The 16,086-nt window shown below is 42.0% G+C and overlaps 1 protein-coding gene across 1 annotated transcript in view; it reads right to left on the minus strand.

Moving 5' to 3' along the window:
• The window catches only part of TMEM255A (transmembrane protein 255A), a 90,310-nt gene that overhangs the window by 40,151 nt on the left and 34,073 nt on the right, over nucleotides 1-16,086 (minus strand). The window contains exons 2-3 of the mRNA XM_029607840.1: nucleotides 13,977-14,119; nucleotides 6,852-6,914 (exon numbers count right to left, since the gene is read on the minus strand). Of these exons, the coding sequence (XP_029463700.1) occupies nucleotides 6,852-6,914; nucleotides 13,977-14,119 (206 nt within the window). The remainder of the gene's footprint in view (nucleotides 1-6,851; nucleotides 6,915-13,976; nucleotides 14,120-16,086) is intronic.

Genomic DNA, 16,086 nt, shown 5'->3' on the forward strand with positions numbered 1-16,086 from the left:
AAGATTATACATAATGGTGGAATAGAAGTGTAAGTGGTAGATTTATTGTATGATGGTCCTTGCCTTAAATAGATAGTTTTGTGAAGAGTTATTAGTGGCATTAAGTTCACATCATAAAGTTAAGCAAAAACGTTTTATTCATATGTATTAGAGCTGTCTTTCCCTATAATGGACTTTCTTTAGGTGAGTAATTAACGAATGATTTTAGCCAGGGCATTAAAAAAAGTAAGATAGATGGATAAGATTCAAATATCTGGATAAGTATCACTATTTATCTGGCTAAGTAGCAGTTTTACCACTACTTAGCTGGATAAATCATAACCAGTGAGGATAAGTGCTGCTATTTAGCTGGATAAATCAGAACTTATCTAGATAAGTGCAATATGTATTTGACTGTGTTTTGTACATGCACAGACATATTGCAGAGTACATTTACACATACTTTAGAACCTGAGTACATCATATTTGCACAGGTTATAAAATACAGAAGTAGATTTTCACGTGCCCATATATACCCGTACATGGGGACCCTTGCAGCTGTTTGAACGTTATCCTTCCTTTGCTTCAAATGTACTTGATAAATTTTTTTGATTATTAGTTTTTGCCTCTTTTGCAAGCTTGTTCTCAAACTCTCTCTTGGCCTGTCTTACAGTGCCTAGACTCTTACCTATTTTCTTCATTTGTTTCTGTTTTCCATTTTTTTTTTTTTTGAAGCATGACCTTTTGGCTTTAACTGCCTCTTTCTTTTCACCATTAAACTATGCTGGCAGTCATTTGGTCTTTCTATGATAATTTTAATGCATGGATTACATTTTATCTGGACTTCTAATATAATATTTTTTAAAAATGTCCACTCTTCATGCAAACTTTTAACCTTGGCAACCGCTCCTTTTGGTTTTTTTTTCTAATGTCCTCATTCTATCATAATCTCCTTTTTTTAAAGTTGTATGCTACTGTGGTAGTTTTATTTAAATGTCCTCTCTCCGTTATGTAAATTGTGATTACATCACGATCGTTATTGCTTAGTAACCTTACAATAGTAACCCCTTGCACCAGATCATTCGTTCCACTGAGGACTAAATCTAAAGTAGCTGCCCCTCTTGTTTGTTCTAGGACCAGTTGCTTGATGAAGCAGTCATTTATGGCATCTAGAAATTTAACCTCTCTAGAATGCCCCAATGAAACACTGACCCAATCTATACTGGGTAACTGAAAGTTCCCATTATTATTGTATTGTCAACTTTATTTGCCTTTCTAATTTCAGCTGGCATTTCACAGTCTGTTTCTTAATCTTGGTCAGGTGGATGGCAGTACATACGCATGCACACTGCCAAACTCTTACCCATCACACATGGAATTTTTTTTAAATTTACGTTTTTATTGATCTCCATAAATCAAAAGGAAACATAAGCAATTACATTAAATAAAATAGAACAATTTTTATATGAAAATTTTCATATACGAACATTTTCATATACTACTCACAATAATATAATATACTATACTTAAGTCCTCATTATGGTAGGGGAGAGAAATAAGAAACTTACATTAAGAATAATACAAAAAGCAAAGAGAGAAGAGATAAATTATTTGTTCAACCTAGACCCTCCCTCTAGATCAAAAATGATAATTCAAGTCGTAACTGATTTATCAAGAATAAATGTTTCCAAATGTTATGGAAAATACAAATTTACTATTCTGGAAAGAAATCAAGCATTTGGAGGGAAATTTCAAGCACCCAAATGTAACACCTTCTCCTTAAGGTTTAGAAATTGCTTCCTTCTCTTTTGCGTTTCCCTTGAAACATCAGGAAAGATTTGTATTTTATGGCCACAAAAAGAAAGATGTTTATTCAAACAATATTTCCAAGAAACAGAATTCCTATCACTATCTGAAGAAAAAGTCACAGCCAAAGTTGCCCTCGTAGGAATGAAATCAATAGAGGATTCCAGAAAATCAGAAACAACTAAGGTTTCTTGCCTAGTGCCCTCTAAAATCCCATTTGAATTTTTTCGTTGTTTAGGCAAATAATAAACAGATACAGATGGAATCTGTTCCTCTGTGAAACTTAAAATATCTTTCAAGTATTTTTTTTTATACATCTCAATAGGAGATAAAAGTCTAGTAATGGGGAAATTCAAAAATCTCAAATTTTTACTATGGATCAAATTTTCCAAAACCTCTAGTCCATTATGAACATGCAAACTATCCTTTATAGAGGAAATACTAGCTTTTTGAACCGATGATAGAGCACTATTCATATTGGGCAGGCGCAAACAAAAGCACGCTGGATTTTATAAGATACGCGCGTAGCCGCGCGTATCTTCTAAAATCCTGGATCGGCGCGCGCAAGGCTGCCGATTTTGGGCAGCCGGCGCGCGCCGAGCCGCGCAGCCTGCCTCCATTCCCTCCGAGGCCGCTCCGAAATCGGAGTGGCCTCGGAGGGAACGCTCTTTTGCCCTCCCTTCCTCTACCTAACCCACCCCCCCGGCCCTATCTAAACCCCCCCCTACCTTTATCCATGGATTTACGCCTCCCGGAGGGAGACGTAAATCCACGCGCGCCGAGACCGGACCTGGGGGCGGTTCCGGAGGGCACGGCCACGCCCCCGGAACGCCCTGGCCCGAAACCACGCCCCCGGGCCCGCCCCCGAAACGCCGCGCCCCGCCCCCGAAACATTTGGCCCCACCCCCAACACGCCCCCGACATGCCCCCTTCCGAAAACCCTGGGACCTACGCGCGTCCCGGGGTTCTGCGCGCGCCGGCGGCCTATGGAAAATAGGCACGCCGGCGAGCAGGGCTTTGAAAATCCGCCCGATTAGGAATAGAGTTCTCTAGTATTTCTAAATGTTTATCATGATCACCTAGTTTCTCCCTTGTTTCACTTGCAAAAATAGAAATGTGAGATGTATTATGGGCTGATGTCTGATCAAGTTTAGCAACTATTCTCCAAATATATCTTAGTGTAACTTCTTCAGACATTACCAATTCCAAGTTCTTAACAGGTGAAACAAGAGAGGGTCTAGGTGGCCTAGAAAAGCTACAATCAGATACTGAAACATTATCCTGCACTGTAATTAAATTCAAAGATGGAATCTGTTGTGTCTTAGGAGAATGTAAATTCAATAAAGACAAGGAATTGGTACAGAAGATTGAAGTGGAGGTTGAACCTTGCCTGGACTTATTTATTTATTTATTTTTAGCTTTTATATACCGACATTCTTGCATTAAATGCAAATCATGCCGGTTTACAGTGAAACAGAAAAAGCAGGAAAAAATTCCTTAGTCGAATACAATGAAACAGCTTAGTTAACAAAGGAAACATAAAAATAAATTTTTACATATACACAAAGGTTTGCACGAAGGGGTGCACAAAGGGGAGAGCCCCTTTGTCGCGCCCATTCGGCGCGCGACGCCTGGTGTTGAGGCTGTCTTAACTGTCCGATGTTAGTGACGTCATGGGGGGGGCGGGGTCTAATGATCGCAGCACTTACATCGCTGCTTCTTTCCAGTTCCAGGTGAAGATCAAGCAGTTTCCTTCACTTCCCCTCCCATGACTTAATGAAACCTCAGTACTAGAAGCTTCCAAACTAGCATCCATTCCTGGCATTATTACCTAAATGCTGAACGTGATGATCCAATGGCCCTATGATGGTTCCTTGCATTGGAGAAGAAGCAATAACTTTACTTTTTCTCTTCCTCTCCCTTGATCGAACAGGCAGATAAGCTGCGTACCCCTTTGGCGCGTGTGGCTTCGGCTGTGCGCCAGAGACCCTTCGCATAAATGCCTAAGAATCCCCAACCAATGACATCACAACTGGGGAGGGAAGGGCATCCCAGTGCTTCCGATGGCACAAGCGCCGTCTCTCTCCCGGGCAGTCTCAGCAGACTTCTCTCCTCCCTCAGGTAGCTCACCCTCCACACATGGAATTTTAATCAGAATGATTCCATGGTACATTATGTCTCCTGCAGGACTTTTATTCAGCTTTACTCTATGCTATCCTTTTCATATAGTGCCATCCTTTCACTAATTTAATCTGTCCTGTCTCCTTGGTACAATTTATACCCTAGTATCACAGTGTCCTATTGGTTATATTCCCTCCACCATGTCTCTGAAATGTTTACAATGCCTATATCATCATATGCCATACATTCTAACTCTGCAATCTTACTATTCAGACTTCTAGCAGTCACATAAACATTTTAAAGTATTTTTTTTTTATTTTTCTCTCTCTTTGTATTCACAATCTGCTTATTAGTAGATGGTACACACAGAGTAGAGTCAATCAGATCTATGTATCCACATGCATCTGGGCTACTTCAGCCTCAACTACAACCTCTCTACTGGAACAGTCTAACTTCCCTGTTTTGCAGGTAACTTTGGAAGAACCCTCCCTCCGAATCATGCACTTCTGAGCAATTATTGACTTTACCCTATGGTCTAGATTAAAAGTTGCTCTATTTCCTTTTTGAAAGTTAGCGCCAGCAGCAGTGGGTTCCAACCTGGTTAAGATAGAGCCCATCCCATCATAAAAGGCTCCCCCCCAGTTCCTAATGAATCTAAAACCCTCTTCCCTCACTGCAACGGTGGAGCTCAGCCTGCCTCTGGGGTCCTGTGCATGGAACTGGGAGCATTACTGAGAATGCCACCCTGGAGATCCTGGCTTTCAATTTCCTATCTAAAAACCCAAATTTAGCTTCCACTGCTGCCTTCCTGCACCCTTCATGTACCACGAGAGCTACCCAGCACATTCTAAAATCTTATCTAGGTGGTGCGTGAGGTCAGCTACGTTCACACCAGGCAAGCAAGTTACCAAACGATCCTCACGCCCATCGGCCACATAGCTATCTATTTTCCTAATGATTGAATCACCAACCACAATGGCAGTGGAGATACATCCTTGGTACAAGATAAGGCATCACCTGAAGGGCAGGTCTTAGCTACAGGATCATTTCCTGACACACCAAGGCGACTGGCTTCTTCCCAGTGTTGTTTCTCTTTCAAAGCAGTACAAGGGCTGCTAGCCTGGAGTTGGAACTGCTCTGCTGTGTCATTGAGGGTCTCGTCTGTATACCTCTCTGACTGCCACTCTGGCCTCCAGAGATCAGACTCTGAGGGCTAGGAGCGCTCTGCAACAGTGCACACATACAACCTTTCACCAACAGGTAGATAATCATACATGTGAAACTCAGTGTAAAAGACAGGATAGCTCCCATCCCTCTGCTGGACTTCTGCCTGCATCTTAATTTTTGTTGTGTTTTTAAAGCTGTTTGAGATGTGGGTATGTTTAAATCTAAATGTTTTTAAATCTTAAGGGTTTGTAAATTTATTAAGTGTCTTGTATGGTAGTTTGTCAATGACCAGCAAAAGGACTAACTTTAGTTAATCACTAAAATCAGGGTTAAATTACTAACTGACTTGTGCTGAAGATTTTCTTCCTAATGGGGGTAATGATCTATACAATCAAAAAATGGGACTGGGGTGAGTGAGATATGGGGTAGGGAACAAACACTAGTGACTTCTTGCCCAGGCATGAGTTCTCTCACCTCAGATCAAGTGAGTGACATTTTCAAACTCACAATTATAAAACTTAAAATGAAATATTAACCTTAAACTAGCACATAGAATTCATTCTAGCTCTATTTTCCCAGAAAACAAAATTATAAAAAAAGTTACAAGCTAACAAACTAGCAATATACACAAACAGTAATAATTTACTGCCTCCCCCCCCCCCAACAAAATGTTAGCACTCTGTCCTGCAAGGCCAACTTACCAGCAGCAGATGAAGTTTCTACTGTCAGCACTCCCTCAGGTCTCACCTTCCTATATATCTGTGCTTGTAAGGCAATTACTCCAGACAAAAATATTTTAAAACAATCTTCTCCGAGGGATTCATATTGCAAGAAGTTTAGCAATTGACCCTCTCAGCTACTCCCCCTTCCTGTTGCTAGCATCGCTTGCCCTCGGCACCTTTTCAGATGAAATACTAGTGATTATTTGCAGAGGAACCAGTTCTCTCACCTTCTCAGATTAAGTAAGTGAACTTTGCTAAAAAGTAAAAAAAAAAAAAATGGGGTGGGATGGGGTGTGGGGGATTTGGTGTTGGGCTGCATAAAGGATTTTATATGTGCATCTACCCAAATTGGATAACTCTCTACTGGGCAGTCTGGATGGACTATTTACTAGGTTACTTATCATGGGAGCAACTCGGCAACAAATACTACAAATGGGGGCTATGACTGCCAATTTTTAAATCAACAGCACCATGCAACATTAACTCAGACTTAGCAAGCCCCAACACAAGAGTTCATTTTTGAAATGGCTGCTGCCTCCGGATCTGCAGAAAAATAAATATTGGCTTTGTCAGATGTTAAAGCTTTTGTTATATATTGAAGGGTTATTCTATAGAGTTCACTAAATAGCCACAAAATTCCCATAAATAAAATCTGCTGAAAGAAAACCAACCAGTGATGTGCTACTGGTTCCTTATCGAGGTGATCTAGCCAGCTCTGTTCCATAAAGCGAGCCACTTTTTCTATAAAAGACAATTATTTAGCAAAGGGATTCAGGAGCACCCCCCTACGCACTTAATCGAAGTCAACAGATTCCCATAAAAGTTGATGAAATTTAGAGAAACTGATGCTGAATATTCCAACCTGGTGAAATTCACATATTATATTTCCCTTTTTCCTCTTATTTAGTTAAGGAGGAGGCAGGCCTTTCTTTATGCTTGGTCACTGCTGATCAGTCCCAGAGACCTTAATACTGTCCAGTAATACATTCTAATAAGTAGGGTGGAAACTGTAGCGGTAGGACTTAAATGGCCATTTAAATGTTTTATAGCACTTACCATTTGTCTTTTATTTTCTATTAAATTTGCTCCAATTATTCCCAGAAATGACCCAAAGCCAAGCTGAAAAACAATTTTAAGACAAAGTGTTAATCTTTAAATTACAAAGATAAATCATTCAGACTGTTAATGAGATTTTATAAAATGAATTTAAGAAATTGTGTGTTGGAGAGGAAAACAAATCTTTGAGCCACAGATTTTGCAAGTGTATTACTTTCCTTGATCTTTCTTTCCTCTGTTATTCACAAATTTCTTTTATATTGCTTGCGGGACAGCCCTCAGTGCAATAAGAGAACAGAACCATGCAAATGGCTTTTTTGGCTCGTAAGTTTTCTGAGGCACAGAGTGTGCAGATAGCGGACCTTCCTGCATTCATCCTCAGAAAAGGTACAGCATGGTCAGCAGCAGTGCATGTTTCACTGTGCTGGCCTGCTAAAATGCCCCAACCCTGCTCTGGAGGTACCACCTTTTGGGAAAAGACAGGGACTTAGTCTGTGGTCTCTCTGCTATTAAATTCGGGTGCCAACTGGCCCCAGACTGTGAAGTCAATTTTGGTGATGCAGATGCCCTTCCACTGCAAAGCCACAAAAACAATTTTCAGATGACGACTGTTGGTCACTACCGACCTCCAGCTGCATCTGAAGGTGACCTGGAAGTGAAAAAGGTCTGTACCCCTGTATTAATTCTCTCAGCCATTCAGGTTTTTGTTTGAATAGACAAGTGTAGAGAAGAGGCCTTGTGCAGTTCTCCTCCCTTGTGTCCTGCCAGCACGTTTGCTTTGTAATCAGAATCTTCTTTGATTAGGAGGCAGCGGCATCTTTAATGGCACTGTGCATTACAAATCACTGTGGGATAAAATCTGTAAGAAACTCTCTACAGAAAGTCAAAGTCCTTCCCTTCGTTGTTAAAGTCAACCATCAGAAAACTGGCATGAAGGCTCAGTGCAGCTCATCCCGCTGCATACAACAATCAAACACTCTTTGCTCCAGGGCTGGGGAGATTTGTTCAGATGAAACCCAACCTTTATCTGCACTTGGGAAGGAGAGGGAGGAGTGTGTGGGGAGCAGACTATAGGGGTCCGATCAGGGCAGGCTCTCTATTGCTCCAGACAGATCCCGACCTCCTGCAGCTGAACTCGGGATTTCTGGGTCCCCTTCTTCACGTGGTGTTGGATCCAGGCTGAATGCAAATATTCATGTGTATTTTTAATTTGAAGTATTTGAAGATTCGCGTTAACACTGTAAACTTCAAAAACAATTATCTGTGAATATTTACATATTTGTAAAAAAAATAAATAAATAAATGCAAGTTTGAGTCAAATCAAAGCTAACAACGATTACCCAAGTAAATATGAGTCAAATTTGTATTGAACGAAGGGCCTTATTTACTAAGCTTATTTCCCCATAGACAAAGAATGAGGAAGAAGCCTTCGTAAATGAAGCAGTACGTTAGAAGAAGCTCCCAAGTCAGAAGCAGGGCTGTAGGAAGTTTCCAAGAAGACTGGGGCAAGTTTACACAGGGTAGCCATTGTTATAACCCTAATACAATGGCATCAGGAGTCTAAGGCGGCCGGGGGGAAAATGCACGGAGCAGCAATAGTTACAACCCTCACATCAACAGGCACAGAGTGGCCAGACATTCTTACTAGTTTTGGTGGCTATATGAATTATTACAAAGCTTAATGTTAGGGCATGGGAAGGGACCTGGTTTTGGGTTAAGTATGGGATTTGTAAAAACCAAAAGTGGACGATGACCATGTCTGCAATGGCCTACACCAGTAAAGATGGAGGAAGTCAGCACCATCCTGGACTTTAAACGTGCTTGGGACAGATGTGAAGGTCAGTGGCAGAAAATGGTTCTGAGGGTTTTATTAAAGGCATAGGGGTTTAAGTTTAGGAATGTATCTGCTCATCTACCCAAAGTGGTGGAGAACCAGACAAAAAGAGAACTGGACAGGCCAATTGGTCCTCCTATTTCATAATCTACTATATTACTACTAAGGGGAAATACCGTGAAGTAAGTGCATACTTGAGATATGGGTTAGCAAGGAGTGCATGCCCAGCACAGGTGTACCATGTGGTAAGTAGAGAGTGGACTATTGAGAGAGAGAGAGAGAGAGAGAGATAGGCGGAACTGGAGAGTACAGCCAGAGAGAGGGGAGGAGCTCAGTTTCCATGTGTGGTAGGAGAGTGTGGATTGGACAGCACAGAGAGAAAGGAATGGAGCTGGAGAGTACAGGGAGGGAGAGGGGAGGAGCTCAGTTTCCATGTGTGGTAGCAGAGTATGGATTGGACAGCACAGAGAGAAAGGAATGGAGCTGGAGAATACAGGGAGGAGCTCAGTTTCCATATGTGGTAGGAGTGTGGATTGGACAGCACAGAGAGAAAGGAGTGGAGCTGGAGAGTACAGGGAGGAGCTCAGTTTCCATGTGTGGTAGCAGAGTGTGGATTGGACAGCACAGAGAGAAAGGAATGGAGCTGGAGAGTACAGGGAGGAGCTCAGTTTTCATGTGCGGTAGCAGAGTGTGGATTGGACAGCACAGAGAGAAAGGAATGAAGCTGGAGAGTACAGGGAAGAGCTGAGTTTCCATATGTGGTAGGAGAGTGTGGATTGGACAGCACAGAGAGAAAGGAATGGAGCTGGAGAGTACAGGGAGGAGCTCAGTTTCCATATTGGCTATGCAGGTGCAGACAACTTTCCTCATTAGTACAGTTAGATGTTACTATGTATGCATCACTCGCTTGCACCTCAAACAAGGCAGTCCACCTAAGACCTGCTCAGCATTACAGGGCATCAGGTGGTTCCTTTTTAAGTCAATGAAAATGTCAAATGTCTGGTGGTGACCAAAACTAGTTAATATCTGCTAAATCAAAGGACTAAAGGTTATAATATACTGTGCTGCTGCTGTGTCTGAAATGGTGACCGCATTAACTAGCGAAGAGAGGGACCAAAATTGCCCAGAATAAGACAACGCAGCCAGGGCAACACCAGAGAATAGCTGACACGGCCGAGGAAGAAACAGCGTCTGCCTTCTGTCATTATTTGCCTATTTTCACCGACAACTGACATTTTGTGGCTCTAATAAGGGGAGGTTGTTCTGTAGCTTTTCAGCTACTCCTACCGTACAAACTAATTAATGAATTCAGATGCGGCAGGAGTGAGCTGGGTAATTCGGCAGCCACTGTGGCCAGCGGATTAGGGCCTGCCCGGTGCTTCGGCGATGACAATTCTGCCCAGCAGTAGGGGCAGATTTGCTCCTTCTCAGTCTCCTGGCACTGGAAGCACAACCGAGAAGGCAACAAGTACCAAATGAATAAAGACATCTACTGAAAAGTCTGGGGGGTAACTTGACCCAGGGTTCTAGAGGTGCAGCTCATGACTGAGTCTTAGAAGTATAAACTGCCAGATGGCCGTAAATAAGTGTCTCGGGGCCTCATGTCACCTTTTAGCATGGTGTTGTTGGGGGGGGGGGGAGACAAGACAGATCCCAACAGGGCTGGAAACCCAGGAAAAAGAAAAAACAACAAATCAGATCAAAAACCCCCATACCTGCTTCCTACAATTGCTCTACCCGCAATGTAACTCAGCGTGCCATAACTGATGCGCATCATCGGGAAAACCAACATGATGAAACCATATCAGTGGAGAGATTAAAGCTGTAAACTCTTGCCATGTTGAGGGAGAAAAAAAAAAGAATATTTTATATTCCCTTCACATCCTTAAAGGGGTGCAAAGCTCATTCAAGCTGGTTCAAATAATGAGCTTGCAGGGAGTCCGAGAAGGAGAGACTGGGAGAGGGACTCCAAATCGAGCGGGGTGCCTGGAGAGACTGACCTGTGTCGGCTGGGTGGTGAGAGACCCCGGTATATCCACAGTTCCAGCTGGGAACCCGGCAAGGGGAGGCGCCTCAGTGACATCATCGGTCTGCATCTGCCGATAAATTTGGACGACAGACGGTGCACCGCCGCCGTTGCCGGGCTGCCTAAGCCGCGTGCTCCGTAAGGGGCGCGCAGCTTGGTCCGGCTTAGGCCGGCAAAGGCTAGAAAGCTGCCCAACTCTTTAAGGTACTGCTCATTTTGGACTCATATCTCCTTCTTTAAGTACATTTTTTTTTTGTAAAATAGGGTAACTGATTATCCCTCATAGTCGTTTAGGTACTTATACTTAGTACTATGCCACATACAAAATGCAAAGGTAGGGTTAGACAGGAAGCCTCGAACCCTGTACACCCTGCCTTGGTTCAAACAACTATGACAGGATTTTATCCTTCAGCAGAAATAGAAACTCCGGAGAGTCCCATTGGAGGAAGGGATGGGGAGCAACCGACCCCCCTCCAGGGAAAGGTCAGTCTTAGTCCCGGGGCTCCAACAACACCTATTCCCCCTTGTAGCAATGCAATCAACCAAGAACTAAGCTTCTCTCCTGTACGGAATGCGTCAGATCAGGGAAGCCCGATTGAGGAAGTTCTAGGTTTGAGTTTGGCAGGGCAAAGAATGGTGGGAGAAGTTGAACTCCCTCCATCAAGGGTGGAAACTAATGGAGAAGGAATCTCCACTAGAAGGAAAGACTCGGATTCATCCTCAGGGAGCAGTAGCAGACAAGACCCTTCTGGGCAGCAATTAATAACTTCAGGTCCACAATTAATATTAGGAAAACCTACAAATGCGACAATGGATACGATTTGGCAAGCCATAGTGGCTTTGCAAAAGAATATCCTGAATTTAAATGGTAGTATTAAGGACATGCAAATGTCTTTACTTAATTTAAATCCAACTGTTACTAATCAGATAAAATCAATAATTAAGGTAGAAGAAGAAATTAAACAAATTAAATCAACCCAAACATCTATCATTCAGGGAGAATTGATTTTGCAAAAAAAAGTTGAAAAGATAGAGAATTCTATTAGGTATAAAAATGTGAGAATAGTTAATTTTCCAAAGTGCAAAATGATGTCACCGAAAGAACAACTGAAAAATTATTTTTCAGAAGTCCTTTCAATACCTTTGGATCAGTTCCCCTTAATAATAAATGCATATTTTGTTAGTTGGAAAAATGATGTGGTATCAGAACAAGGAGAAATTGAAACATCTCTGAATGTGACTGATTTAATAGAATCATCCCTCAGTTCCCAAGTGGAAAAAAGGGGCACGTTATTTGTCAAATTTATTAATGTAATGGATAGAGAAAAAATTTTAAAATTGTTCTTGGCCAAACGAACCTCTCTTTACTTGGGTCAGACGGTTTGGATCTACCCAGATTTATCTAAAGAAACGCAGTTGAGGAGGAAAAAGGTTTTATTGTTGGTGAATCTGGCCAGAACATTTGGAATTCAAGCATTAGTGAGATTGCCATGTAAAATGTATAGTACGTGCTGAAGGAGCAAGATATGTGTACTTTGAACCTGAGCACCTAGAGAGGTTCTTAGAAGCTCGCCGCAAACCCGAGGAGGTACCTGATTCTACCTTGTAAGTTGGAAAATATTATTATTCTGCTTTACCCTAATTTGATTTAAAATGTTATATTTTAAATGTTAGAATGCTAATGTATAGGACGTCCCTACAATCATTGGTAATTATGGGAGGGAAATTTGTTAAATTTCTTTGAAAAATTGTATGATATAAATATAATTGGATCTCCTCATTTTGTTTTAATGATATTGAAATATGTAATCTTGAAATTATGAAATAAAGAATGAAAAAAAAAAAAATGAGCTTGCACTGCAACTGGATTCTCTGTGCCACTCACTCTTGCTCACAGGCAATACAGGAAAAGTAAGGCAAAAGAACGCTGCTATTTTATTTCCATCCTTGAATCCTAGCACAATCTCCTAGAGTCTTCCTTAGGAAGCGGAAACATTGCTCTGCATTTATCAAATGTTGCTGCCATGTGGGATATCCGAGCTCGTCTCCCCCTGCCCCTTTGGGAACACGGAGCCTGGGTGAGAGGGCGCATCCTGGTTCTTGCGCCTTCTTGATGCCTGTTGGATGCACCCGGCTCTAAAGGGAGCTGCAGTTCATGCCTCTTGCTTGCAGGGCTGTCACAGCAATGGCAAGGCTGGAAAAAGTATCAAAAAGGGGGCGGGGAGAAGCCATGAAACCTACAAATTAAGGCTCATGGCATCCAAGCCCTTGGTGGGCAGGAGTTAGCTGAGTCATATGCCTGCAACAACTAGTAACTGAGGCTGCCGGGCTGTAAATATAATAATAATGTTAAGTGAGTTGGCATATACTGTGAGCACATGACTCAAACAAGACAACGAAGCCTGAAGAGTACTAGAGAGCCAAACACACCCCACTGGTACAAGGTACACTAACAGTGGGAAACTTGAACCCTTCTCTGATAAAAAAAACCCCAAACAAAACAAAACCCGGTATGTGATGTTACTTATGTATCTTACATAAAGGAAGGATTGTGTCCATTGGTCGCTATGTTTGCCTTTTATATGACATTTTAAAGTGACTTTAGGTGACATTTCAATGCCTTAGTTCTTATTAACAGCTACAAACAAAATTCAAAGGGGCCAATACAAACTATTGTACCTCCGTGATCAGAAGTCTGTCCGCACCTTGGCTTTATTCTACAGGACAAGATGAACTGGTCAACCTTACAGCCAATTCCTCCTTTTATGGCAAAGCTGATATGCAGGTGCCCATTCGACCAGGCAGATAGTTGGACCCTGTTCCCTAGTGTCGTACTAGACTGATCCAGCGAGCACAACATCTCAAGTCAAGTCAGAGTCCCGGTTAATGGGGCACATCTACAGTTTAATGTTTGCTGCCACTGGTCTACATACTGAAATGCAGAGCAGAGTTTGAGAGAGAGAGAGAGAGAGTCATTCTTCCCCAGCATATGGGGAAACTGATAGCACTCCCTACACGTGAAAGGTCTTATACGGTCACCAGTCATGATTAAGTGAACTACGCTACAACTCCAGTCTCCTTCTAGGCAAAGAACAACGTGAGTGAGAGATGAGTAATGGAGGAAATCACAGAACACAAGAGAGAGAAAGATCGGAAACAGAATGGAAGGCCTCACTGGCTCTGCATCCCTTAGAGCACCTGTTGTGTCACAAGGCCCATTTCATCCAATAAGTCATGCACACATACCTGGGATTTCTATACTTACAATAACCCCCGGGTAATAACCACCAACGGTCACGTTTTGCGTCTTGGTGGTAGCGGCTAGGCCCACAGTAAGAATTAATATTGACACAATGAGGAGAGTCACAGTTACGAAGACAGAGTTCCTCCTTCTTCTACTGAATGACCCTAAAAACACACACATACACAACAGAAGCTGCTGATTTCAGCTTGGGACAAAAGTGATTAAAAAAAAAAAAACCCAAAACCAAAAACAACTTTTCCAAAAGCCCACAAATTCTTCCTTTCCTTTTCAAATGGTTATAAAAAAAAAAAAGGTGGTATGTGCCTAACAGTTTTGCTTAGCTGTATCCTTTGTTTCTTTCCAGCTGTTTCTTGCGTAAATGATACAGCAGGCATTGCCTTCTCTTCTGACTAAACTCAGAAATCCTTCACTGCCTATGTTTGTGCTAATGGAGATATTGTTTCCAATTTACTGGCTTACTATACAAGGATCCTATCCAGACAGCAGATTGAACAAGTTGCTTGGTCTTGCTCTTAAATAACTTATTCCTAAATCTGTGTCAAAAGTCTTACACCTGAACTAGAGAAAAGTACCCTCATTCACATCAACCACCACCTTGGATTAGGCAAGTCTGAAATCCTCTCTTCGCTATGAGACTAATATTCCAAAAAAAGATGAGCACTTAAGTTAGTCCCTATTTTTAGCCGAAAATTCTTCTATATTTAGGGACCTAAAACTTAAGGTCCTAAATTTAAGAGCCCAAGAGCCCAGTTTACTAAGCATTTTCCCCTTAGATGGGAGAAGTAGGTCTCTTAGGTAAGTACCTAGTATGGACAATTAGTGCCATGCTCACAACTTTTTTTTCCTTCCCTAAATATATCCCTGCAGCCACCCATTTTTTATGTTCTTAGTGAAACTAGGGGGCAGATATTAAAAAAAAAGCTGAGCCCCTAAATTTAGGCCTCTAAATTAGGTGCCCAAGTTTTCAGCTTAAAATTCACAAATTTAGGGTCTTAAAACTTAGGGCCTGCTATTGATTTGCCTAGATTTAGGCTCACAAGTTAGGTGCCTAGTTCTGAAAATCAGTGCTCAGCTCCTAACTTTGTTACTCTACCCCTGTAGTCACCCACTTTTCAGCTCCTAAATTTAGAAGCCTTAATGAAACTAGGAGACTAAATTTAGGCATTCAGCCCTAGGACATTTTCAAAAGGGCCAATTTAGAAGCCAACTCCAAAAGTTAGAAGCCTAAACTCTTTAAAAATTGGCCCCACGGATCCTAAATTTAGGTATTCATCCCTATTTCAGTTTTGAAAAGGGACCAAATTTAGGATGCTAAAAGACTGACCTGTACATAAGTTGGCTCACTACCCTAACATCAGCAGTATGGGGCTGCTCACAGCAGAGGGAGGAACTGCCGAAAGATCCAGGACTTTAGAGCAGATGCACACCTGCATATTGCAACCAAATACTCACGTTGCACAATGCTGTGTCCCAGGTCTGACGTATACAGGCATTGTTACACAGAAACCAACAGACTTCCACATGCTCATCTAACTGAAAAACACTCATTCTTATCAAAAGACTGAATATCATCACTCATACTGGTCACTGCCCTCACACACAGCCCGGCATATCTATCATACGAAAATCATTACAAAACCTGGGTTTTCTACTTCATCGAGGTGCTGGAAAGTTGCCCATGGCCTGTTGCTGTTGTCCAAGTATCTCCTTGTCAGTGTATGCAATGCACACATTGAGTCCTTGCTCTACTCAGATAGCAGCAGATCAGGAGCCACAGGAGAATAAAGCTGGCAAGGACAGTGGCTAACCCCTGTTAAGCGCCAGGCCATTCAGGATACAAGAACACTTAGATTTTGGTAGAAAGCATAATTTTTTATTGATCAATATAAGTATTCTTGGGAGATGCTGATGCCATTTCTCTGACAAACTGACTAGCAGCCACAGGAGAAGAAAGGAAGTGATCCTTCTTTTATAGATAACATACAATATCATGGAAGATTCTAGAATGCGTGACTACCTCAAGGATAATTTACATAGGTTATCATGTCAACAGCATGATAAGATCATCCCTAGCTACCCCTGAGTATTCCTCCAAGGTGGGCCCATTTAC

Source organism: Rhinatrema bivittatum, chromosome 6 (genome assembly GCF_901001135.1).
Source record: "Rhinatrema bivittatum chromosome 6, aRhiBiv1.1, whole genome shotgun sequence".
Taxonomy (NCBI): Eukaryota; Metazoa; Chordata; class Amphibia; order Gymnophiona; family Rhinatrematidae; genus Rhinatrema; species Rhinatrema bivittatum.